Source organism: Pinus tabuliformis, chromosome 9 (genome assembly GCF_031772625.1).
Source record: "Pinus tabuliformis cultivar Carrire ecotype Pingquan chromosome 9, CPIR1, whole genome shotgun sequence".
Classification (NCBI taxonomy): Eukaryota; Viridiplantae; Streptophyta; class Pinopsida; order Pinales; family Pinaceae; genus Pinus; species Pinus tabuliformis.
The window spans coordinates 1,499,038,806-1,499,063,861 of NC_142307.1; the positions used below are offsets into that span (position 1 = coordinate 1,499,038,806).

General features: G+C 36.0%; 1 protein-coding gene across 1 annotated transcript; it reads left to right on the forward strand.

Moving 5' to 3' along the window:
- The first annotated feature begins 1,666 nt into the window (after nucleotides 1-1,666).
- Nucleotides 1,667-10,885, forward strand: LOC149154286 (cyclin-B1-1-like). The gene is made up of 8 exons (XM_089444097.1): nucleotides 1,667-1,677; nucleotides 1,913-2,011; nucleotides 2,134-2,239; nucleotides 2,333-2,422; nucleotides 2,537-2,683; nucleotides 2,898-2,957; nucleotides 3,052-3,119; nucleotides 10,708-10,885. Exons 1-8 carry the CDS (start codon nucleotides 1,667-1,669, stop codon nucleotides 10,883-10,885), a joined length of 759 nt encoding a protein of 252 aa, XP_089300223.1.
- The last annotated feature ends 14,171 nt before the right edge of the window (nucleotides 10,886-25,056 follow it).

Genomic DNA, 25,056 nt, shown 5'->3' on the forward strand with positions numbered 1-25,056 from the left:
AGTATTTTATCCTATATTTCATTTTAAACATTATATATATATAGATGAATCTAATTGCAAATGTCATTCAAACCTCATCAAAAAATTCGAATTCGAACTGAACCTAATCATTTCCAAACCCATACTTGAACCCAAACCATGTGACTTAGCTTTGTTGTTATGTAATGAGTTAGATTAGTTTAAGTTGCTTTTGATTAGGCTTAGGTTAGTGGAATATGAAGTGTCACTTGGCAATATGAAGAGTCACTTTGATTTGGACAGATATAATGATTTTTTAAAATGGTAATCTGTCTCGTCTTTAGGTATTCCCTGTTTCATTGTTGGTGCTTTTAGTTTTCTGTGATTGTTTTATGCATTTACAACATATTGGAGAAAGGGTAGCATGACCAAAGGATTGGTTGGCATGTGTACAACAATGAAGAGTCAAGCAAACACTAAGATGAAGACATCACATCCCGAAGTTGGTTTGTAGTTAGTTTTGAATTTTTATTTGTCAGTTAATGCTGTGATTTAATATTTGATGGGTCAACATAAAATTACTATTACTATTTTTCTAGGAAAAATTAGTATTTATTCAGCCACAAATCACTATAGAAGTGTAGTAAGAGTTGTAGAATTTCCACAACAACACTAATCATGGCACCGAGGCTTAGGTACTACAATAAACACACTTTCTCGGGCTTGTGTACATCACATTAACAACATGCAGGCTTCTTGAGGTAGTTGTTCATTGCAGTGATACAAATTTGTGGCAGTGATAGAAATTTGTGGGTAGGGCTGTAACAAGTCATATACAAGAAAAATAATTGCATACATTTCACAGATAAGGAAAAAAATGTCTCGAAACTCTTTTAGACATGTCGGAAGGACTGTACAAGCCTTGGGAAACAATAGGAAACTCTCAACAAGCGTGAGTAGGGTTGTACAGGACCACAGGGCCCTTTTTTTAATTGCAAACACTCAAGCAACGTGGGTATGTACTATGCATTCAGGCTCTTCAATGACAATCTTGAGAAGTTTGTCATCAACCTTGATTAACAATAAATAGAAGTCAGACAAATAACCTAGAACAGTCTCAGGTAGGGAGAAAGAAAGGTTGAGCAGTTTGTAATAGACCTTAACCAATGAGAAACAGAGGCTGGGTGATTTGTAATAGGCAATAACAGTGAGAAACAGAGGTTGGGTAGGCTGTAGTAGGCTGTATCAGCGTTGGAAAAGGGCTTCAGGGATGCTGTAAAAGGCATCTACAGAGAGTTAACAACCATGAAAAAATGGCATAAATAAGTACCCTTAGTAATTTCATGGAGTTCAATTAAAAGTTTATTGGACATAATTTCAGCACATAGAAGCAATATAAAATCAAATAGGAAAGCCTTTAGGCAATTGGATCTAAATGAATTTTTAGTACCTGAATTCAATATCCTCATTGAGTGGGAAGAATTTCACTACAAAGTTCAAGACACAGTAGTGGTTATTAAGATGTCGATCATTGTCAGATGCTTCTGTAGTGCAAGATGCATCTCAGTATGGACAAGGGTACAACGGATGCATAAAACTTCTGAGAAGTTTGGGCTTATTGCCTTGAAAGGATGTTTTTAATGCAAATGAAGGGAAGGGAATTGATTTCAGATCAATTGGTGAAATTGAAAGACATTATGGACCTGATATGGATGAGCGGTAATTGAAGAAGACATGGTGATAATTATCTTCAAAAGTTTGCCTTTATTTCAATTTTTTTGGTGATCTTCTAATATCACTTCTGAAACCACTGCCATAATATTTGAGTTGTCCTGTCAACTAGTGCAGTAAGTAGAATGTTATTTTCTTATTATTTTTTGTTAACTTTTATTGAAATAATTTGTTCCATTTCTAAAAGATTGAAACTTTGGCTTACAATCTTTTATGTTGTCAGGTGTGAGGCAGAACTTGTAGCAGCTACGGCCCAACCCCTTCCACTCCAAATTACTAGCAAGTTTTATAACCTTAAGATAGCTTTCTGTTTAGCCATGTTGTAAGTTGGATGAAAATGATTAGTGATCTTGATAGCCTCAAGTTAGTGTTGTGTTTATTTATGATGTAAGTTAGCTAAAAATGATTAATAATCCTGATGAATGTATCTTAGGATGCATTCAGGGATTCCCATCCGGTGCTTCCTAGCATTGATGATGGAAACATTGAAAACCAATTGGCAGTTGTTCAATACGTTGAAGATATATACAAATTCTACAGGACAATTAAGGTCTGTTTCTCTGTCAATGATTGCAGTTTCTTGTTAAGGTGAAGGTAAAGTTTTATTTTCCTTAACTAAAATTTGGCATTCATGTATGCCCAGGACGTGAGTTGCATACCTCCAAATTATATGAGAAACCAAGTTAAAATCAACGCAAAGATGAGGGCAGTTGTGATTGATTGGTTGGTGGAGGTACAACTTTGTTCCTATGCTAGTTTCAACTTCCATTTGCTGTCAAACTTAGATCTAAAAGAGATTTATATAGTCTATCTCTTAGGTTTGACTTCAAAATCTTAAAATTTTCAGGTGCATATGGAATTGGAATTAATGCCAGAGACGTTGTATCTCACTGTGAACATCATTGACAGATACCTTTCTATTCAGAGTATTGCAAGGAAGACTTTTCCATTACTTGCTATCGCTGCAATGTTTATAGCTAGCCAATATGAAGAAGTCTGTCCTCCATAGGTAGGATGACTTGCTGACATCTGTAAGAAAGGGTGTGTATATATCTAATTAAAAGAACACTTTGTTGGCTGTATAAAAGTACATACACCAACAATATCTACTCCTACAAAAGATTACGCTTTATGCTGGAATCAGCACAAAAATTATATTATAATAGGTAACACAATATTGATAAGAGCTGGTTTATACTTGGCTACAGGTCAATGACTTCATCCGCATCTTCCCAAATGAATGCACGTCAGAACAGATAGTGGCCATGGTAATTAGCTCTAACTGATAATTCTTTGTCATTGATTGCAACATAGTCTCCAAACATTCAGATTGACTGATCAATTGATAATAACTCTTCGCAGGAGTCTACGATATTAAAGCAACTAAACTTCAAGCTTACAGTTCCCACTCCATATGTATTCCTCCTCAGGTTTCTAAAGGCAGCTAATTGTTGGCATTATGAGACAAGTGTTGTCCTTGATGGCAAACCACACTGATGAGAAATCATAGTGCAGAAGGACAGCAGCAAGGAATTGATGATCAGACTATAAGAAGAAGAGGAAGTTCATACACGCATGTTCATTAAGCCCAAGTCGCGTGTACACGCATGTTTGATTCAGGAAAAGAGCGTGTATATGGAAAACTTATCTTTGGTCCACGGTGGTTATTCCTTGGAAGTTGTGCCTATGGTTTTGGACCTTGGTGTCTCGACGGACGTGTTGATCCCTAGTTTTGAAGTTGATGGTATTGGATTTCTATGGTTGTGGCCCTTGGTATTGAACAAGGCCTAAGGCTATATAAGGAGAAGGAAATCATTAGGCAAATGCATCTGAAATGTCTTGAATATCTGATGAAGCATTAGATCCAGTATGCAGGGTTATGGGTTGATGATGCATTGCTTGATCTGAGCTAAGGAGAGATCTCACCGGTTGATGGAGAACAAGATCTAAGGAGAGATCGGGATCAAATGGTTTGAAATGAACTATCTTTATGATGCTTATTCTAGATCTACATACTGACGCATTTATTGTTCTATAAGTGTTATGAGTATGACTGATGTCTGGTACAGCTGCAAGTTATGAGAAATTATTTTTAGATCTGTACGCGGGTTGTCTTTGGCAAAAGCGCGTATACACGCGGGTTTGATTCATCTAAGTAGCGTATACATTGTAAAGCTTGATATTTGAAGTTGCAGATGGATCTGATGGTTATTACAGAGTTCTGTGTCTACTCTGTGTTCTGGTGACTGTTGTTAACAGGGTTTCAGTGATTCAGGGTTTGATGATTGTTTTGAGCTTCAATGATAGTTATGGGTCCAGTATGAAAATTGGATGAAAAGTGGCCTTACAGATTATGTGTTGTGCTTCAGTGTATCCAGTCTGAAAATTGATGAAATGTGGTACCTGGAGGTGAGAAGATTGTAGGCAAGCACCTACGTACTAGTATCTAAGCTAGTACAAAAGCTAAAGGAGATCTTTGGAGCATTGTAGCAGGTAGCAGCCTGCGTACTAGTAAATGGATCAGCTAGTACAAGAGCAAAAGGGGGTTGTAGCTCCCGTACTGGTATAAGACTGCACCAGTACAAATATTGTAAAAGGATTTTCTTATTAAGAAGAAGATTGAGATGACTTGCAGCAGGTGGTTTTCACCCACATTGGGTTTCCACCTTATATCTTTGTGTTCATGTGTGTGGCTCTTGTGTGATGTTCTGTTCTGTTATTCTGCACCTGTTTACTGTTAATATGCTTAATAATGATCTGATGCATTTACTGAAGATTAAGCTAACTGAATTATAAGACCTCTGGATATACGCGAGTTTCATTAGACACAGTAGCGTGTACACGCGGGTTCACTTAATTGAAGTAGCGTATATGTTTCTGAGTATGAAATTGAAAAGTTTGATTGATCTGATAATACTGATTCACCCCCCCTCTCAGTATTATTTCCAACAATTGGTATCAGAGCAGGTCCTTTGGTAGAAGCTTGATCGCTTGAAGGAGATCCGTGGAACAATGGGAAAGAAGCTTAAGAAGAAAGCTCATAAGAAGAAGAAGACATCTCAGAAGATCTATGACAGTGGGAGAGTCGATTGGGGATTAGGCATAAGAAGCTCTTCAGATTCAGAATCAGATTCAGAATCATTATCAGGTATGAATGTGTTATCCCCTGATGTTCCAGCTATATTTCCTTGTGAAAGAGATGGAAGTGATAGTGAAACTACTGAACATGCTTGTATGGGTGAGCAAGAAAAGTGTCAAATAGAGGCAATATTTAGAAGGCTTGCAGACAAAGTTAAATATCAACAAGATCTATTGAACAAAAGGGAATGTGCTTTCAAAGAAGAAGTTACCAAACTAAAGGCCCAACTAGAAGAAGGAAACAAGGTAAGAAAGCTACTCAAGGACAAGGAAGACCAATGTCAAAAATTGCAGCATGAAGTGACATCATTAAGAAAAGAAGTCAACGAAAGAAGCACAACCATCAAGAAACTCAAAGATAGATCCAGCTACTATGAAAATCTTGAAGCTACAATCCTCTCACTAAAAGGAGATCTTGAAGAATCAAAGAAGCAGAATACAGATCTACTCCAAGCTGTTGCAAAACAAGAAAACGAAGTCACCAACTTAAAATCTCAACTGGAATGTGCCTTCCGAGTTCGTCAAATGCAGCAGGATCTGTATGAAGAACAAGAAAAAGAAATTCTCAAACTAAGGGAACAAATGGAAGAAGGAAGGAAAGCTGAAGAAGTTTTGAAAAAGAAATCTCTTGAAAAGGAAGAACAGCTTCAGGTTGAGGTAAATATCTTGAAAGGTAAACTAGAAGAAAAGGATAAGCTTTTACGATTTCAAGATAGCTCTAAAGTATTGGATGATATTCTTAGTAGTCAAAGGTCCCCTGCTATAAAGACTGGTCTTGGTTTCCATGAATCTGTTGAAGGTGAATCTAGTTCACAAGGTGAGGCAAGAAACTCTAAAGAGAAAACCAAAATGATCAACAAGGAGATGAAAGGTCAATCCCATCAACAAACAAGGAAAGAGACTCCTCAAAGAAAATCCTTTACTCCTCCTATGAATAATATTGAATGTTATGTATGTCATAATCTTGGACATGTTGCAGCTAGATGTAGAAGAAGAAGAGTTCAAGACTATTATGCGGACAGGTCATCTCAATCAAGGTACTTTAATGGATATTGCTTTGCTTGCAATATGTATGGTCACAAAGCTGCTGATTGCTACAGAAGGAACATGAAACATGTTAGATGTTATGCATGTAACAAGCTTGGACATATAGCAAAGGAATGCAGGAACAAAGGATGGACATCACACCGAAAGGAGAAAACCTCATCACACTTGAAGATATGGAGGAAGAAGGAAGTACAGTCAGCACAATGTACTGAGACACAGCACAACACAGACATATCAGACTCAGGGGGAGCTAAAAGTGTAAACCTTCAATGTCCTGAATCTCATACGCAAGTTCCTTAAAGGGAAGTCGCGTATATACGCGAGTTCGACACTGCAAAGTCGCGTATATGTCAGTCTGAGGAAAAGTAGTGGGGACAGGCTCAGAAAAGGGATCTGATATGATTCAGTCCATTATTTGCTCTATTGGTTAATAGCTACAGTCTACTGAGGATGTGTGGAAATGTTTTGTTACTTGTATGATGTCTAGAAGTGTTTTGATCCTAACTTGAGGATGAAGATGTTTTGATGCTTACTGCTGATATATGCATGATCAGATCTAACAAATGGCACTGGTTGAGGGGGAGCATATGCCTTTAGTAATTCATTGTTGGCATTATGGTTAATAATCCTTGGTGATGATTCTTATATGGATAAATGATATATCTTGCTATGATGTGGTTGTGAGTTGTCTATGATAAACTCTCATATGATTCTTGAAGTTACATAGAAGATGTTCAGATCAGATTTATGATTGATTCTTTGATGATGCATATATAGTGCTTACGTGGTAATCTTCATAAGGACAAGGAGAAGTACAAAGCTTGAATACACATCTTCCTCTCTTGATGATGAGTCACTTATATACTGCTGTTGTCATATGCATAAGATCATACAGTTATGATGCAGGCACTCTTGTGAATAAGGATTGTTGCTGTTGATGATATCAAGAAGTTTTGTCAAATGAGCTCAAGCTCAAGATACATAGTGCTGATACATGGATGACTACTCAAGGTTGCTTTGTTGGAGACATGGTGATGAGTTCTTATCTATATAATGATAGGTTGATACTTGCATGTGTTGATTGATGCAGATGTTCCCAAGTAATGATACTTGGATCATGTAGAGCTTGATGAAATGGCTATGGTGGTTTCACACATGTGAATGACTCTGAATTCTGTTCAAAGGGATGAATTGATGCAGACATACCTTGTTATAGGTTGATGACTTATTCTCTACAGGACATTTACAGGTTGCTGATATGGAAATTGGTATACGCGAGTTGGATAAGGCCTATCCGCGTATATACGCTTGTTTATGTGGATGCAGACGCGTATATGGAGTTTTGAAGGAAATCAGCAGGGACAGATGTTGGTTGCAGAAAGTCTAATATGGGTCTGATAGAGATCATCTGGCACAGGTTCAGGGGGAGCAGATAATCTTCCAATGATGCATTGTTGGCATTATCTTAAAGCCTTTGGTTCTAGTTCACATTGTTGTTGATTCAGGTGGAACAAAGTCAAAATCAGAGGGAGAACAAAAGGATCTCTTGGTTGCTGATCTGAATGGTGATTGACAAGATGCTGGCGATTATTGGTGACTTTCATAAGTCTTGGTCTAGTTCTTTCGTTTCTATGTCATATATCTCTTTTGTGGTATCTCTTTCATGGTGTCAAGGTCATGTAATGGCCTATTTTGGTTTCCCCACTATGCCTGGGATGATTGATGCAATATGATTGGTTGTCATATGTAAACTTTTGATGTATCCCCACTCGGTTGGGTGGATGAGTCAATTTTTGTATATCCTCACTTAGTTGAGAGATGGATGTATGTATGAGTCTTTGGTGATAGGAAGGTCTTTTATGATGTATAGAGTCATGTTCTTCTTAAAGAACATCTTTTGCAGATCTTGCCCACAGTCAGGAAGAGCATGAACAGCACACTTCAACGGTACAGAGATTCAGCATGCACTCAGAGGGAGCATGGACAGATGGGTACACCTTGGCATATACAAAGGGGGAGATTATTCAGAGATTTCAGCAGGTACTCAGGGGGAGTATGGACAGTGGAATGATTCAGCAAAGGAAGAGAATATCTTGGTCCACCCTTTGCCCTTGATGTCAAAGGGGGAGAGTGATTTGGTGTTGTTGCCATCAAGTCCAAAGGGGGAGATTGTTGGCATTATGATGCATGTGTTGTACTTGATGGCAACCCTCTCATAGAAGAATATCTCACTTATGTATAACTGGATGAATCTTCAGAAGAGATATCAGATGTGACTGATGGAGGACAGCTCAAAGGAATCAGATGATAGTTCTAAGTGTGACAAGTTAGCTTTGCCATCAAGTCCAAAGGGGGAGATTGTTGGCATTATGAGACAAGTGTTGTCCTTGATGGCAAACCACACTGATGAGAAATCATAGTGCAGAAGGACAGCAGCAAGGAATTGATGATCAGACTATAAGAAGAAGAGGAAGTTCATACACGCATGTTCATTAAGCCCAAGTTGCGTGTACACGCATGTTTGATTCAGGAAAAGAGCGTGTATATGGAAAACTTATCTTTGGTCCACGGCGGTTATTCCTTGGAAGTTGTGCCTATGGTTTTGGACCTTGGTGTCTCGACGGACGTGTTGATCCCTAGTTTTGAAGTTGATGGTATTGGATTTCTATGGTTGTGGCCCTTGGTATTGAACAAGGCCTAAGGCTATATAAGGAGAAGGAAATCATTAGGCAAATGCATCTGAAATGTCTTGAATATCTGATGAAGCATTAGATCCAGTATGCAGGGTTATGGGTTGATGATGCATTGCTTGATCTGAGCTAAGGAGATATCTCACCGGTTGATGGAGAACAAGATCTAAGGAGAGATCGGGATCAAATGGTTTGAAATGAACTATCTTTATGATGCTTATTCTAGATCTACATACTGACGCATGTATTGTTCTATAAGTGTTATGAGTATGACTGATGTCTGGTACAGCTGCATGTTATGAGAAATTATTTTTAGATCTGTACGCGGGTTGTCTTTGGCAAAAGCGCGTATACACGTGGGTTTGATTCATCTAAGTAGCGTATACATTGTAAAGCTTGATATTTGAAGTTGCAGATGGATCTGATGGTTATTACAGAGTTCTGTGTCTACTCTGTGTTCTGGTGACTGTTGTTAACAGGGTTTCAGTGATTCAGGGTTTGATGATTGTTTTGAGCTTCAATGATAGTTATGGGTCCAGTATGAAAATTGGATGAAAAGTGGCCTTACAGATTATGTGTTGTGCTTCAGTGTATCCAGTCTGAAAATTGATGAAACGTGGTACCTGGAGGTGAGAAGATTGTAGGCAAGCACCTACGTACTAGTATGTAAGCTAGTACAAAAGCTAAAGGAGATCTTTGGAGCATTGTAGCAGGTAGCAGCCTGCGTACTAGTAAATGGATCGGCTAGTACAAGAGCAAAAGGGGGTTGTAGCTCCCGTACTGGTATAAGACTGCACCAGTACAAATATTGTAAAAGGATTTTCTTATTAAGAAGAAGATTGAGATGACTTGCAGCAGGTGGTTTTCACCCACATTGGGTTTCCACCTTATATCTTTGTGTTCATGTGTGTGGCTCTTGTGTGATGTTCTGTTCTGTTATTCTGCACCTGTTTACTGTTAATATGCTTAATAATGATCTGATGCATTTACTGAAGATTAAGCTAACTTAATTATAAGATCTTTGGATATACGCGAGTTTCATTAGACACAGTAGCGTGTACACGCGGGTTCACTTAATTGAAGTAGCGTATATGTTTCTGAGTATGAAATTGAAAATTTTGATTGATCTGATAATACTGATTCACCCCCCCTCTCAGTATTATTTCCAACACTAATTCCAACAAAGTGGTAAAGTTTTGAATGACACCACTTTTTATATTGTTGAAAGTAGCCTGTGTGGCATTGATCAAATCTACTTTCAAAAGTGCCTCACAAAAACTAGCATTCATGTTTTAAATTACTTTTCTTCATTATATTCCTAATAATACACTGTTGTACTAACAAGTTTTACTATCTATTATTCAGATGGAAAATCTGGCATTCTTCTTGGTTGAACTGTGTTTGCTTCAGTACATAATGAGCAAGTACAGTCCATCAATGCTTGCTGCTGCTACTTTCTACACTTCTCAATGCACTTTGAGGAAGGATCCATGTTGGAACAAAACACTTACCCTTCATATAGGCTACTCTAAAGCAAACCTGAAGTAAGCCTTAAAATTTTTAAAGCATCATGCTTTTAGTGATTTTACCCTTCTAAAGAAATCCTACTCTGGGACATTTTAGATTTCTTCATCAATTACAGGCAGGCATTGCTGATCAACTACAGCTAGAACATTGTGTCTTGATCAACTATATGTTGGAACTCAACTACTAACACCCTGTCTGGATTGAATTTTTATCTAATACTAACACGCATACTCAGCGTCTGGAGGCATATGCACATTTTGTTAACTCTGTACATTGAGGTAATAACATTTATGTGCATTGTTCCAGGGAATGTGTGTATTTCATGGTTGATTTTCACCTAAATGTGGGAGGAAATAAGCTAAGAGCCGTTCATAAGAAGTATTCAGATCAATTTTTTGGCTATGTTACTTTTTTAAGCCCTGCCAAGTTATCTACTAAAGACAATTGCATTTCCAACAACTGATGAATATGTGCACCAGATTTACTTTTGGAGTCTAATTGAAGGTGGCCTATATGTTCTAAAATGAAGCTCTGTTGCATATATTTTGTCCCGTTCAACCTGCAAACTAAATCTGTGTCCAAAAATTTACGTTACGCCTGTGATTCCTCTATGCAGATATCAAGGGGCTAGTACAGATTCTATTCCGATGAGTAATGGAAAAAAGACACACGTGAAACTATGCAAGAAGGAAGAAAACCTCGAGAATGGAAGGATTTTTAAATGGGATCCATCCCAGTACCCTTTTGGAAGGAAAGATAGTAAGGATGAAACGAGGGTCATCGACAAGCAGTAATGGGAACCACCAGAAAGCTCTTGAATATGTAAACTCCATTCTGGAACCATTTTGTGAGAAGAGTGAAGATAGAAAGACTAGCCAAGAAAACCAGCCCTCAAGGCAATGCGTTGCAGAACGAGGATATCTTCTCCTACAATGGGGCCAAAACAAGAGGCCTCGTGGTTATAGAGCAGAATACAGAAGCTTGGTTGAAGAATCTTCTATTCTGGCTAAGAGAATTATTCAGATCGATAGACATAATGGAAGGCATGACCAGCAGACATTCAAAATGAATTTATTTATTTTTTAAAAAATAATTTTTTATATTGTCTCTAGAGAGACAATAGTTTGAATTATGGAATTGTCTCTAAAAATTCAAAGATGTAATTGTCCCTAACGAGACACAAATGAAATTGTCTCTAGAGAGACAAATCAAATTGTCTTTATAGAGACAATAATAATATGTGTTCTATATTGTCTTTATAGAGACAAACTTTTGAGACATTATATTTTGAGACACCCGCTTAGAGACAATATTTAAGACAATATTTTAGTTTCTTTTTGTCTTAAGTTAAGACGATTGACTCAAATATTGTCTTAAATATTGTCTTAAAACCCCCCTACATGTAGTAGTGTATCCATCCGTCAAAGTCATATTAGCTTCGTGAATTGCGCACTTCAGCCTCTGATCCAACTCCCAAGGATTCTTGCCTAGTAGCATTCTGATCTCTTTGAACCCAATGATCGACAACACTTCTGACTTTAGCCTACTAAATTCCTTATTTGGCGTAGTTTGGATATCCGTGATCCCCACATTCGGATTTTCATTAGAATGCTTAATATACCAGGTCAACGCATGGTCCTGCAGGGCACTAACCAGTGTCGCTTTCTTTATATTGTCATTTGTAACTCACTATGCTTCCCATATGTCTCTTATCACGAACCAAAACTGGTTCAGATCCTCATTTCCTACTCCCCTGAACACAGGCAATTTTATCGTGCTTGCCATGTTGACTCACGATGGTGGTGGACGTGGTACAGGTGAAGATGGAGGTGAAGGCAGTGAAGCTGGTGATGGTGTGGTTGGGGGTGGTATGCGTAGGATCCTTTGCCTTATCTAATGGATCGTACTTCGCGGAGAGACCTTCGCGAGCTCTTCCTTGTCCCCTTATAGAGCTGAAATCAAAGGGCTATTCTCTGGTCCCTTACTTCCTTCGTTTCTATAGGTTTTTCGACTTTGCATAGCTTCGAACATCAAGGTAATTACATAACCCTCTTTTCACAGAACAACATTTTAATCCAAGTATTCAGAGACTTCACGTACTTACCTCGTGGTCATTTGAGGAAGTGTCGATCTGCCTCACTATAGCTAACTGAAGTATCTACCGCAAACTCAATAATGAATCCTCCAATAATCTGATCGAGCGAGTGATCAACAACGTGCATGATTTTATCTTCTGATGCTTCCAATTTGTGCACCAACTGTAGGGTCCACACAATAGGACCATTAAGCTTCCACCTTCCTTGGCTACCTACTAGCTTTGTGATCGAATCATAAAACTCAATAGGGAAAGATGCGAACAATATTTCATGGATCTCTATGTACAGGTAGTAGTCTCACCACTCTTCCTTGGATAGTCGAGGAATTCCTATTCTCCTGCGTCGTGAACTCGTGAATTATCCTATCCAACCAACCTTCAATTTCCTTCTTAGTTGTATTCCAATGATATGACATCAGACATCTCTATATGGATTCCGGTCCTGGCAATAGAACCATTTGTTGGCTTGAGGGAGCCTGACCCAGGTTCAGAGTTAATTAGGCAAATAAATCCTTGACCTATTGTCCCTTTCGTCAACAACCCGTGGAGTGCGGACTGAGGTCTCACGCGAAGCAGTGTGGGGGGATGTTGGAACCAAGTTTCTGCACCCTTGAGATGTCTGAGGGGTTAGCTTAGTCCAACTGTGAATACCCTCACATAGGTTACTTTGCGCACTGCCCTAGCCTACGAGGCCTTCACTCTATGTTATTATCACCTTTGTGCAACCCTAATGAGGGACTGGGATGTTTTTGCACTACTAAGGGAGCGAGTTGCGCTAATTCCCCAAGTTACAACGTGGATCTTACTTATCTTCTTATACTTGTTAGTTAACTTCGTGTAAACTAATACTTTGTCTTATGTTCCCTTAGTCAACATAATCATATAAGCTCGCACATATAAACAGTAAAAATGCAATTCATACTCAATATACTCAATCCATAAAACAAGAAAAGATACACTGAAATGATATGAAACTTCTCTTTATTACTTCTCCAAAGGTTACAGACTCGACCAGCCCTGTGCACTTAGCTACAGGGGTCTGCACTCAGCTGCAGACTACTAGGCCTCTACGCACTCAGCTGCAGAGCCGTCTCCTACTCTATGACCCAAGATTCGACTGTAGACTTCAATAAGACTCAATACTTTATCTATATTGCTTCCACTTCTCTTACTTATTTACAACTTAGAGCCTCACTCTATTTATACAATCCCATGGTCCGTAGAACATGGGTGGATCTCTAAAATTGACATTACATTTAAAAAAATGAGGGTGGACAACCCTATGATAGATTTATAATTTCGTGCTCCGCGCCCACAAAATGCGGAGTCTTTACATTAGATTTAGTCAAAATCTGGGCTTTAAGCCCCAAAACATACCTTGGGGGATCCCCGTCCAATAGGACCCTATAAAAATATCCCAAAAATCTGTTTATAGTGGAGGCCACTGGCCGAGGTGGGCAGGCGGATGTTTTAGCGCATATATCTTTGCTAGTGCATCTAAATTATTCAAACACACTGGTGCTTTATCATTGATACATGCACCGGAGCTGCATATAAAATGGTCGCTAGTTTGGCACCCCAAACAAAGCTCTCTTTGCTAGTTTGTACCCTCTTGAAGTGAATATATGCCCTAATTTTCCTAATTCATACTAATTCAAACATAACTCCATATTAATTTTATTTTATAATATAGTATGTTTCCAAAAATCTCTCTTCAAGCTCTTTTATTTATAAATCTTTCTCGCTACCTAAAATTTTCATTTAGGTTCTTAAAAATTCTCTAGAAGTTGATGACCCATAAAATTAGAAAATTTTCATTAAAAAAATCTAAAATTTTGATTGATTTACACCCTTGCACAAGTAATATTTTCCTAAAATTGTATTTTATAACTATCTCTAGACATGCAAAAACATCCTTTAAGTCCCTTACTTCCGTAGTGAAATAACTAACTACTTGTACTTTCAGGATTTGAGTTCTCATTAAGGGTTAACTAAACTATGCCACCTCCCTTGACACTTGGCATGCTGACAACATTCCAATTTCCATTCCTCATGGTCCCATTTGTCTCATTTTGGGCGCAAATTTTAAAATCCCTCTTAGTCCTTTTGTTGGTGACTTCAAAAATGACAATGTCATGCTAAAATGGAATGCCATATCAATTTTCCATGAAAGATTCCATGTAAACAAAATTCATTCCCATGTGCCTATGTGTCTCTATTGCTCTTGCTAATTAGTCCACCAAGTCACATACCCTGTCGTGTGCCACATGGTCATGTGAAACTTCTTGCACCAAACTACTGGTAACATGAATGCCCAAATAATGGTTTCAAATTTGGGGCAAGGGTGGCTTTTATAATCTCCACCATTGATCTAGAGTGGTTGGTTTTTCATTGATCCCAACCACACCCAACCATCTTGTTAAACATTTACCAAAAATAGGGGCCATGAGGTCACTCTTAGTCATTGATCTATGATGCCTTACTGTTGATTTGAACAATCAATGGGGGTGCTAGTTATCACTTCCACCCCCCTACCTCTCACTTTCGAATTAAATTCCAACCACAACATGGCCCTAAAATTAACATGCTTTGTTAGCTCTAACACTGCCACATATGAATGGCTATATGAAATTTGGAATATGCATAGCCAAAAGTTATCTAGTGTCTTGTCTTAAGCCCTTATAGTGTAAGTTCCACAAAATAGCTCCATAATTTGACCAATTTCAATCTTGAATTTATTCATGAAAGGGTTAAATTTGAAACATTTTTAACATGTGACCTTAATTACCTTGAATCCCTACACATTTTCCCTAATTCTACTTGGGAAATTTTGACAAACACTTGGAAGGCATCTTCATACTAGAATTTTGTAAGAAACATTAATTACAAGCTTTATGCACTCATTTTTGTGCTTATCCCATACAATCCAGGTGTTGCAACCATAGTTATGGCACCACCTGCAATATCTCATCGCCCTTTGCTAGTCTATTCTAACATTTATTTAGGTCTAATTATTTGTTTGACATCACTCGTAACCTGTAACTGAATTTTTTTATTTTTTTTAGGGAATGTCTGAGACAATGAAATATATAAATAAATGGATTCTTGATGCAACATAAATTTATATAAGCAATTCATATCCTAATTATATTCCTTAAATTAACATTTAGATACATTTCACTAAAACATTGCACTGGAAATAAATAAAGAACATAAATAATTATATTTTAGTTTGTGCCCAACTCGGTTTAGAACTTCAACATTCCACCCTACCATATTCCATGTTATTCATTTTATCTCAATAGTGGGTCACTGCCGAGCTAGGGATCCAACTCCATGGGAACCAATGCAACTAAATCCTAGTATGCGCTTAGTATTATTAACTAGCCAAGGTAGGAAATCTAACAACGTCCAACTAGCAAGCTCAAAGTCCTAATCAACTTGCAACTAAGTGGTGCACACCCTTCTCTACACTTGTAGTCCCTCAAGTCATTCTATCCCTTTCCAGAGCACCATACTAAGCTGAACAAGAATATTATATGGCCTATTGTCTTCTAGGAGGTTTACTGATCTCATGGGTTTACCATGTATCCTTCGCAACTCATGTTCATGTTTCTCCATGCTTCCCTAGTTAACTTAATGAATGTTCAATAAATGAATCCTTGCAATTGAGCATCCCTCATTTTATATGCATTCCTTTTTTATGAAACTTAAGACTCTTGCAAGCCACTTTATAGACCTTGGTTATACACATGTCCTCCTTTTTAATGATTAATAAATTATATGAGCCCTTTTTTATCATTGATGGAGTCTAAAACTCCCTAAACACTTTAACACTTATCATTTTGCAACCATTAAATATTTTATTAAAAATCATTTCTTATCATAATTACATTTCTAGGAATTTTATCCTCAAAACACATATACGATTATAAACATGTTTTCTTAGGCATACTAGCCCCAAAACAAAAGAATAGATACATCGGCACAACATCCTCGAAAACAAATCCTCAGCTCACTTGCTTAATTGATATGTTCCAACTTACGAGCCAAAGCTTCACTTATACATGTTATTTACATTCGAGAGGTCAACTAGGGTTGTTACATTCACCTTGGCCTTATTTAGGAACTGTCGTGAATGCATTATTTATACAAATATACAAGTTTATAAAAAAATAGTAGGGCATTCTTCCCCCATTACATCCTCATGCTCTTAAGAAACATTTGTAAGATTGAAATGGGTCCACTTCAACTTTACCAAAATCATGGCTTGATTCCAGAGTACCTTGACTTTCTCATCTAAAATCCACATTTCTTTCAATTGAAAGTCACCTTCATGGTTCTCGTTAATCATATTACTTTTAAGCATTACGATCATAACTTTTATGTAATGAAACATGAAAAACATTATGAACATCCATGGATGTTGTCAATGAAATCCCATATGAAAGTAGACCAACCTCTCTAGGATTTAAAATGGTACATAGTATATAGTTTCCATCTTCCCACAGTTTCTCAACCTCAAGGAAATGTTCCTTTCCTTCACCCTTAGGAAGACATGATCACCAATTTTAAATTCCCCATTTGACCTATGCTTTTGCACATAAACTTTCTATCTATCATGGGAAGGCTTCAAATTGTGTCTAATTATTGTTACTTTTTGTTCCATTCTCTAAGAAAATCTAGACCATCAATAGGCATGTCCAATGGAATATCCTAAATCACTAGTGTGTTTCATTTCCTTCCATACAAGGACTCAAATGGGACTATCTTTAAAGATGCTTAGCAGAGATTATTATAAGAAAACTCCAACAAGTGCAAATATTCTTCCCGTTTTGATGATTTATCCACTACATACATCCTCAGCATCTCTTCAGTAACTTGATGGACTCATTTTCTTTTACCATCGTACTTAGGATGGTATTCTCTGATAAATTTAAATAGTTCCATATCCCTTAAATGAACCTATCCATAAATCAGATGTAAAATTGGGATCTCTATAAAAAATAATTACCTTGCATCCACCATGCAACCTGGAAATTTTCCTCATATAAATATCAACGACAATGGTTTATTTGTGTGTTGAATTCATTGGATTAAAGTGTGTAACCTTGGTGACTTTTTCCACCACAATCATGATGGACCCATGTTTCCACATTGTACCAGTCATATTTTGTAATGGAATCAATGGAATTAGTTTCCCATTTCCACTGAGGAATGAGTATTAGCTATAACAATCCTAGTGGGCACCTATGCTCAATTTTAATGTCTTCACATCCCAAGAGCCTACCATATATTTAACCATTTATTTGTTCATACATGGCCCAAATATTGTTTCATAACTGTTGAGATTTTATTTTGGTACCCTGGGTACCTAGTATAAGGTACCTTGTGCATCTCACTAGAATTTGATTCATAAACAATGGATTTATATAAAAGGGATCCATATTTTCCCATTTCATAATCCATGTATTTTTGCTGCAATATTCCTTGTTGTATGCTAGTTTTTATGTCCATGTATTGCTAATCTAAATTTCCAGTCATTTTTGTAGCATACATTGTATGCACCCTTCTGCTAAGTGCACTAGACACATTATTCTCCTTGCCCTGCATGTGCTTACTTTCAAAATCAGAATAGGCCAAAAATTCTAGATCTCTAATTTGTATAACATTTAAGTGTGGTTTTCCAAACAAATTCTTTAATTTATTTTGGTTATATCATAATTTAGACCTGTTTCCCATTAAGTAATTCCTTGAGATATTTAGGGAATGTATAATGTCTACCAGTGTCAAATCATGAGTTCCATAGTTCCTTCCGTTGTCTTTTAGCTTCCTAGATTCATAACATATCTTATGCCCATATTGCATTAGAACTCATCCAAGTCCTTCTTTACATCGATCTATGCACACAAGGAAGTCTTCATTTTAGACAACAATCCTTAATAAAAGTGCACTTATTAACAACCTCTTTAAATGCTAAAAGGTATTTTCACATTTATGGGAAGATTCAAATTTTGCACCTTTCTTTTGCAAATAACTAATAGGAGAGCTATTGTTGAGAACCAACCAATGAGTTTCATGTTATATCCTTCTAATCCCATGAAATACCTTCTCTCTATCACATTTTTGTGTGCTGGTCACTCTGATTGCTATAGTCTTCTTTGGGTCGATGACTATCTCCTCCTCTAAAATAGTGTGTCCCAAATAATGATTTTTTCTCTAATAAAATGAGTGTTTAATCAACTTGGAATTTGAATGATTCCCTCCTATTAAATTTAATATTATCTTTACATGTTGTTCATGCTCATCCTCGGATGTGGAATATATAACAATATCATGCCATAACATAATTAAAAACTTATCTAAATAATTGTTGAAGTTGTCATTCATCAAACTCATTAAAGCACCTGGACAATTGGATAACCTGAATGGCATAAATACAAACTAAGGATGCCCATATCAATTTGAAAATGATGTATTATTAATTTCCTTCTAATCCTAACCTTAATGATGACGTAGCCTCAAACTAATTTTAGTAAATACCTTAGCTCCGTAAAGCTGGTCAAACAATTGATATATTATGATGAATTGGTATTTATTTTTCACTTTCACCTTGTTTAGGTGACACAATTCAATGTATAGTCTTAGTGTACCATGTTTTTTTCTCTTTAAATAACTAGGGCAATCTAGGGCGATATAATAAGGTGTATGTACCCTTCCCTTAAGAGCTCTTCTAGTTTTGCTTGTAATTCATTCTATTATGGTGTTCTCATCCTATATAGTGTTTTGGACACTCGTGTATCTCAAGGTACTAAGTCTATAGAGATTTCAGTGTCTCTTTTAGGTGGTGACATAGAATTTTGACAAAGAAATCTTTAAATTTATCAAGTATTGGGTGGTACTCCAAACTTGTTGCCTTGTCATTAGCCATAGCCTCCATGCTAGTTACATAAATTTGGCACACTTTTATAAAATTATTTCTCAATTTCATAACTAATATTTCATAAACATAAATTAGAACTTGTATTCATTGCACCTACCTTTGTTTCCCTTCTTCATCTAGGAAATTGATGTTTTACTATAAAATTATAGTATTGCATGATTCTCTTCCATCCAATCCATATCAATTAGGAACTTGTATGATTCTAGTAGTATTATTTTTAAATATGCATTTTCATATAACCCATTCTTATTGATTGAACATTCCTTCACTAATTTTGTTATACTTCTTTTACATTTTATAGATAACTAAAATAACCAAGTCTTGTCTTACTTGGTTCTTCAAGTTAAAATTTTCAACCAACATATGATCAATATTACTATGAATAGATTAAGAATCAATTAAAAGTACAATTGACTGATTATTTAACTTACCTTCCACTTCAACCATGTGCCCATAATGCTCAATCTTCCTACTATCCAATGTTTCATAAATTATAGAAATTCTTACACCCACATCCAACCATTATATCAAAACCCTTGATGTGATGTATAGTCCGTATTTTTCATTCATTGTGTAGAAAATCCCTAAACCCGTATTCTCCATCAAAACTCTAACACCTAATGTGCTAAAATTTTGATTTCCTGCTCAATGAGTCATTCCCCTTTAGTTCATTATGAACTAGTTTTGTTTGTTTTTTTTCCTGAGAACCATTTGCAAAAGATGAGGGTTTGAACCCTTTCATCCTTTGTTCCATATTGTTTCTTTTCCCACCATCCCAGGTCCTTTGGGAAACTAACTTATTTTTAACTTTCCCATGGAGGTATTTTTCCTTCATCATAGCTTCATCCAAAGTATTGGTTCATCAAATTTAATTTTGTAACCTTAAAATGGTGGTAGTACTCCCATGTATCTCTCCATATTCATATTTTCATCTCTAAAGAAATCTACATACATTAGTAACTCTATCAACTTCTGGCCATGTTATTCCATTGTCATGTTCCCCAAGTTAAGTTCAAAGAACTCCTACATTTTAATTTCATAATAATGTTCAAATAGGTGCCTCATTTCGAAATACTTTTTAAATTTCCTCCATGAAATATTCTTTTCATTTAAATGTTCTACTTTTTTGAGCGAATTCCCCATATATTTGCTTACCCCTTCAATTTATAGATGTAATTCATTCCGCCTAAATTGGTGGAATGATCATGTCACTCTAGGTACTCTCTCATTTCCAACAATCAAACAGGAACCTGTTCTCCCTTCATATCCTCACCATTAAAGGTGGGTCGATTAATCCTTGTAAGATTTCCTTTGAGAATTGTCGAGGTATATTCTCCTTCTTTGCCACCTTAGCAGTGTTATTCTAGAACTACATTTTGATCCTGACAAAATATGGGTTCTCTTAGTGTATTTACTTGACCTATGATGAGGTTATACATCAACCCACATAAATTTTCTTGAATCTCTAGCACCTCCTCCATTAACTCATCAGTCATTTTGCTCTTCCTCTATATTATTAGACTCTTGAAAGATTCTCATCTATAATTTATTTAGGCTATATAAAACTTGATTATTGATCTTTTTCTATTCTCTTTTGGAGCTTTCACTATTATCATTATATTTTAGGACTTCCATTAAGAGACTCGGCATGGTCACTTCTAGGCTTTTAACACTTCGCATATCCATTCCATGACCATTTTATTGTATTTCATTAGTTCCCATCCTATGTTTCATGGTTTTTGCCTCTTCTTCATGATCCTTGAGTATCCTCCATACTCCTATTCTTCATGTTGATCATGCCGTATAGGCCACGTGCTATCTTTTTGTGAAAATTTCAAGAAATTTCCTACCTCAATAATAAATTATGAGCTGTTAGATTTATTGCCCATTTTTGTATCATTTTGTCACCTCTACTCATTTAAATTTTTAGCTTATTTACCCCTATCTTATTGTTTTGTCACAACATAGTATTTATAATTTCCAAAACAATCATGTACTCAAATTTAGAAATCTAGCTCTATGGCTAGGTTTTGTACTCCATTAGCTTTCCATGGACTAATTTAACACCCCAATGTAAGCTCTCATTTCTGCATTACCCCATTTTGAAGTCACTATATGCCTTATTTTTCATTCATAATGTTTTAGTCATAAATCCTTATGTATTAACTTCATTTTATTGTTACATTCTGTTGTTTGAAATCTCTATCCAGGATATTTTACTTGAGAAGTAGATGGTGTCTATATCAGTAAAATCAATTTCCATTGTTTTTTGCTACCTGAAAACGTTGTTTAAATTCTTAAAAATGCCTTCCAAGTGGACAGCCTATAAAATTATCAATAATTTAGAAAAAATTGCTAAATTTTTAGTTGATTTGCTCCCCTAGATAGGTCACGTTTTCCTATAAGTGTGTTTTGTAGCTATCTCTAGAAATATGGAACGATTGTCTACCTATGTTGCTTCGTTGGTGAAATAACTAACTACATGCACGTTTTAGGGTCTTAGGTCTCATTGTGCTTGGACAAACCTTTGTTAGCACCCTTCAAACTTGGAATGAATTTTTCCTTCCACTCTTCATTCCTTGAAATCTATTTTGTCTCACCTTGGGCGGAAATTTCAAAAATTTCCTCCAAGTTCATTATTTGGTGATCTAATAGATGATTTCATGATAATTCCTTGATGACATGGAAGTCCACATAAAATATCCATGAAAGTTTCCATGACAATGTCTTTTTTTTTCTTGTGCCTATATTTCTCTCTCATGACCACTTATTTGTCCACCAAGTCACCTTCCTTGCCTGCATCGCATGATCATGTGAAATTTCCTAAACCAAACAACTGGTAATGTTGACCCCCAAAAGCAGATTCAAATATGGGGAAAGGGGGAAAAAATTAAAATACATTATTAATTTGATGTGGGTGGTTTTGGGTCAATCCCAACCACAACCCTCTATTTGGTTGAAGTTTAACCACAGTGGGGGGCTCAATGATTTCTCTTGATGATTAATCTGCAATGATTGAGCACTGATCTAAATAGTCAATGGGGGAACTGCTTTTCACCATGGAATCCCACCCTAACCCATTAAATGTCAACAATGAGATAGCCTCACTGTTAACATGTGTCATTATATCTAGTATTGTTGATGATCATTGACTATATAATATTCTAAATCTACATACCAAAAATCCATCCAATTGCCTTTACTTGACCCCACTGATCCTATTTTCAGAGATTGGCTACATAATTCAACCAATTTCAATCATAAATTTATTCAATAAATGTTTAAAACTAATTATTTTTTAATCCCTATCTTTATTGTCCTCAAATTCCTAATAATTGTACCCAATTCCACTTGGAAAGATTTCACAAACACATGGCAAGATTCCTCATACCAACATTTTTTCAAGAACTTGACCTACAACCTATATACAACCATTTTTTCACTTGGACCATACAAGAAAAATGTCGCAACCATGGCTCTAACACCACTTAGAACATCGCTAAGACCTTTGGTAGTTTTTTCTAGCCTCTATTGAGGGCTAATTCTATCTTCGATATCAATGGTAGCCTATAATTGAAATATTTTCCTTTATATAGGGAAATTATTAAATGATGAAATTCATAACTAAATGAATTTTATATGGAATAAAAATATATGCATATAGTTCCTAGCATAACTATATTCTTTAAATGAACACACAGACACATTTCACTAAAACCTTCGAGAAAAAAATGAATAAAGAAGATAAATAATTATGTTTTAGTTTGTGCCCATTTGGATGTATACCTTCAACATTTCGTTGAGCCGTAGATCACATTGTTCATTTTCTCTCAACAACAAGTTGCCTTGAAGATGGGGTCTTGAATCCATCAGAGATAGCTCACCTAAATCCTAGTATATCTATAGTAACCATCAAGTAACCAAGCTACCAAAGTTTGCAACCTCTAACTAGTAGCCTCACATACCCCATCAACCTGTAGATCAGCTAATGAGGCGTGTTATAGAGTCCTACAACTCTAACGGTTCTACTTCCCTCATTGACCTTGCAGGTTCCCTTATAGCTTCTCACATAAGAAATGTACCAAAGCTAACAACCTCTAACTAGTAAGATCACATTCCTTGTTAACCTCCACCGAAGTGGTGCACACCCCTCTCTATGCCTATGGTCCCTCGTGTTATTGTCCCACATTCCAAGGCACCTTACTTGGTTGGAAAACAATTTTCTAGAGCCTTGTTACTTCCAAGAAGTCTGATTCACTCATGGGTCTTCCAGGTACACTTTCATGCTCCCACCCATAACTCTCTCCATGGTTAATTTTCCAAATGAATGAGTGTTGAATGAACGAATCCTCATAGTGACAACATCCATCTCTCTATATGCATGCTTTTATGTTGCACTTAACACTCTTTGATGACACTTAATGGAGATTATTTGTATGAATGTTCTATTTTCTAATGATTAGAAAATCATATGAGTCCCATTTTATCACCCATGGAGTCTCAACCCTCCCAAACACTTTACATTTTATCTCTATGTGACCATATATATTTTTATTAACAAGAATGTGTTATCATAATTATATTTCTAGTCCTTCTATCCTAAAAACACATATATAATTAGTAAAGTGTGTTCTCGGGGATACCAACTCCAAAACACAAACACTCATGTACACAATTAAAAAAACCTTGAAGAAATCATCTAATCACCAACATATGTTTCATATATACATGATAGTTACATTGCAGGGATTGGGTAGTGGTTTTACACTAGAGGAAAAGAAAATAAATTTATTGACATGTTTAGCAAAGGGTATATGTCATGAATACTACAAATAGTACTATGCATAAAATGAATATAAAGGGTAGAACTTTAGAGGATTGTATTATACATAAGAATTATTGATAGTAAAAAGAAGGATTAATATAGTAAGATGTAGAATTTTTTTTTAAAGAGTAAAGGGTATGAGATTATTGAATATTTAAAAATAAAAACATTGTGTGTGTTCCTAATTTTCAAGAATTGAGAAAGTTATTATTAAGGGAAATGTAATATGTTACATATGTAGGAAATCCTAGTTGCTAGAAAATAGTTGCAGTAATAAGAATCCACTACTTTTGGAAAGGAATGAAAAAGGATTGAGTGGTTAAATCCCTAGGAGCTTTTATTGTTCAAGAGTGAAAGCTAAACATAGACATCAATGAGCTTTTCTATGGTCATCACCAATTCTATAGTGGAAATGGGAAGTGGTAAAGAATTAAGTTTACTACTCAGTTACCTAGTATAGCAAGGAAATATGATCCAAAAATGGTGGGGGTGGATAATTTGAAAAAGGATTCACATTTTACTATACTTAAAATAAGTCCTAAGACATGCAATATTGCTTAAATACACCTACAAGAAATTACCAGGCTGCATCAAATACCTAAAGAAATTGTTTCATACAAAGCTCCAAAGTTCATTTCAAACATTTGAATAGGATTATTTAAATGCTATTTTACAAGTATATTTTTTATCAGAACATATCATCCACTAATAGATTTGAAGCTAAAGAGGGTCAACTAAACCTTTAAATGTATTTAAGAAATTAAGTGATGAATAAATTGTTATGAACCGTGCACCTTAACAATTATAAGAAGTCAAGGAATACAATCCAGTTTAAAGGTGGAAAGGGTGGAACCTCCTTTTGAAATGAATACAACAAAATATTATATATGATCCTTCTAATATTATATCTCATTAGTATATATAGGGGACAATAGATGGAATTATAATAAAAGGGTTTTTTCCTACATAAAATATAATAATGGATATAATATAACATAGTATCTATGTTCTAATATGAAGATTTCAAGTGAACATAGAGCTTATCTAGGGAATACCTCTTCACTTCAAGCAAGTATTTTCCTAGACCCTTGACTAACTACGA

Coding starts and splice junctions, on each gene's coding strand:
- LOC149154286 (XM_089444097.1), top strand. Junction 2,684..2,897: donor TAGCTAGCCAATATGAAGAA/GTCTGTCCTCCA, acceptor ACTTGGCTACAG/GTCAATGACTTCATCCGCAT. Junction 3,120..10,707: donor CCATATGTATTCCTCCTCAG/GTTTCTAAAGGC, acceptor TCCTCTATGCAG/ATATCAAGGGGCTAGTACAG.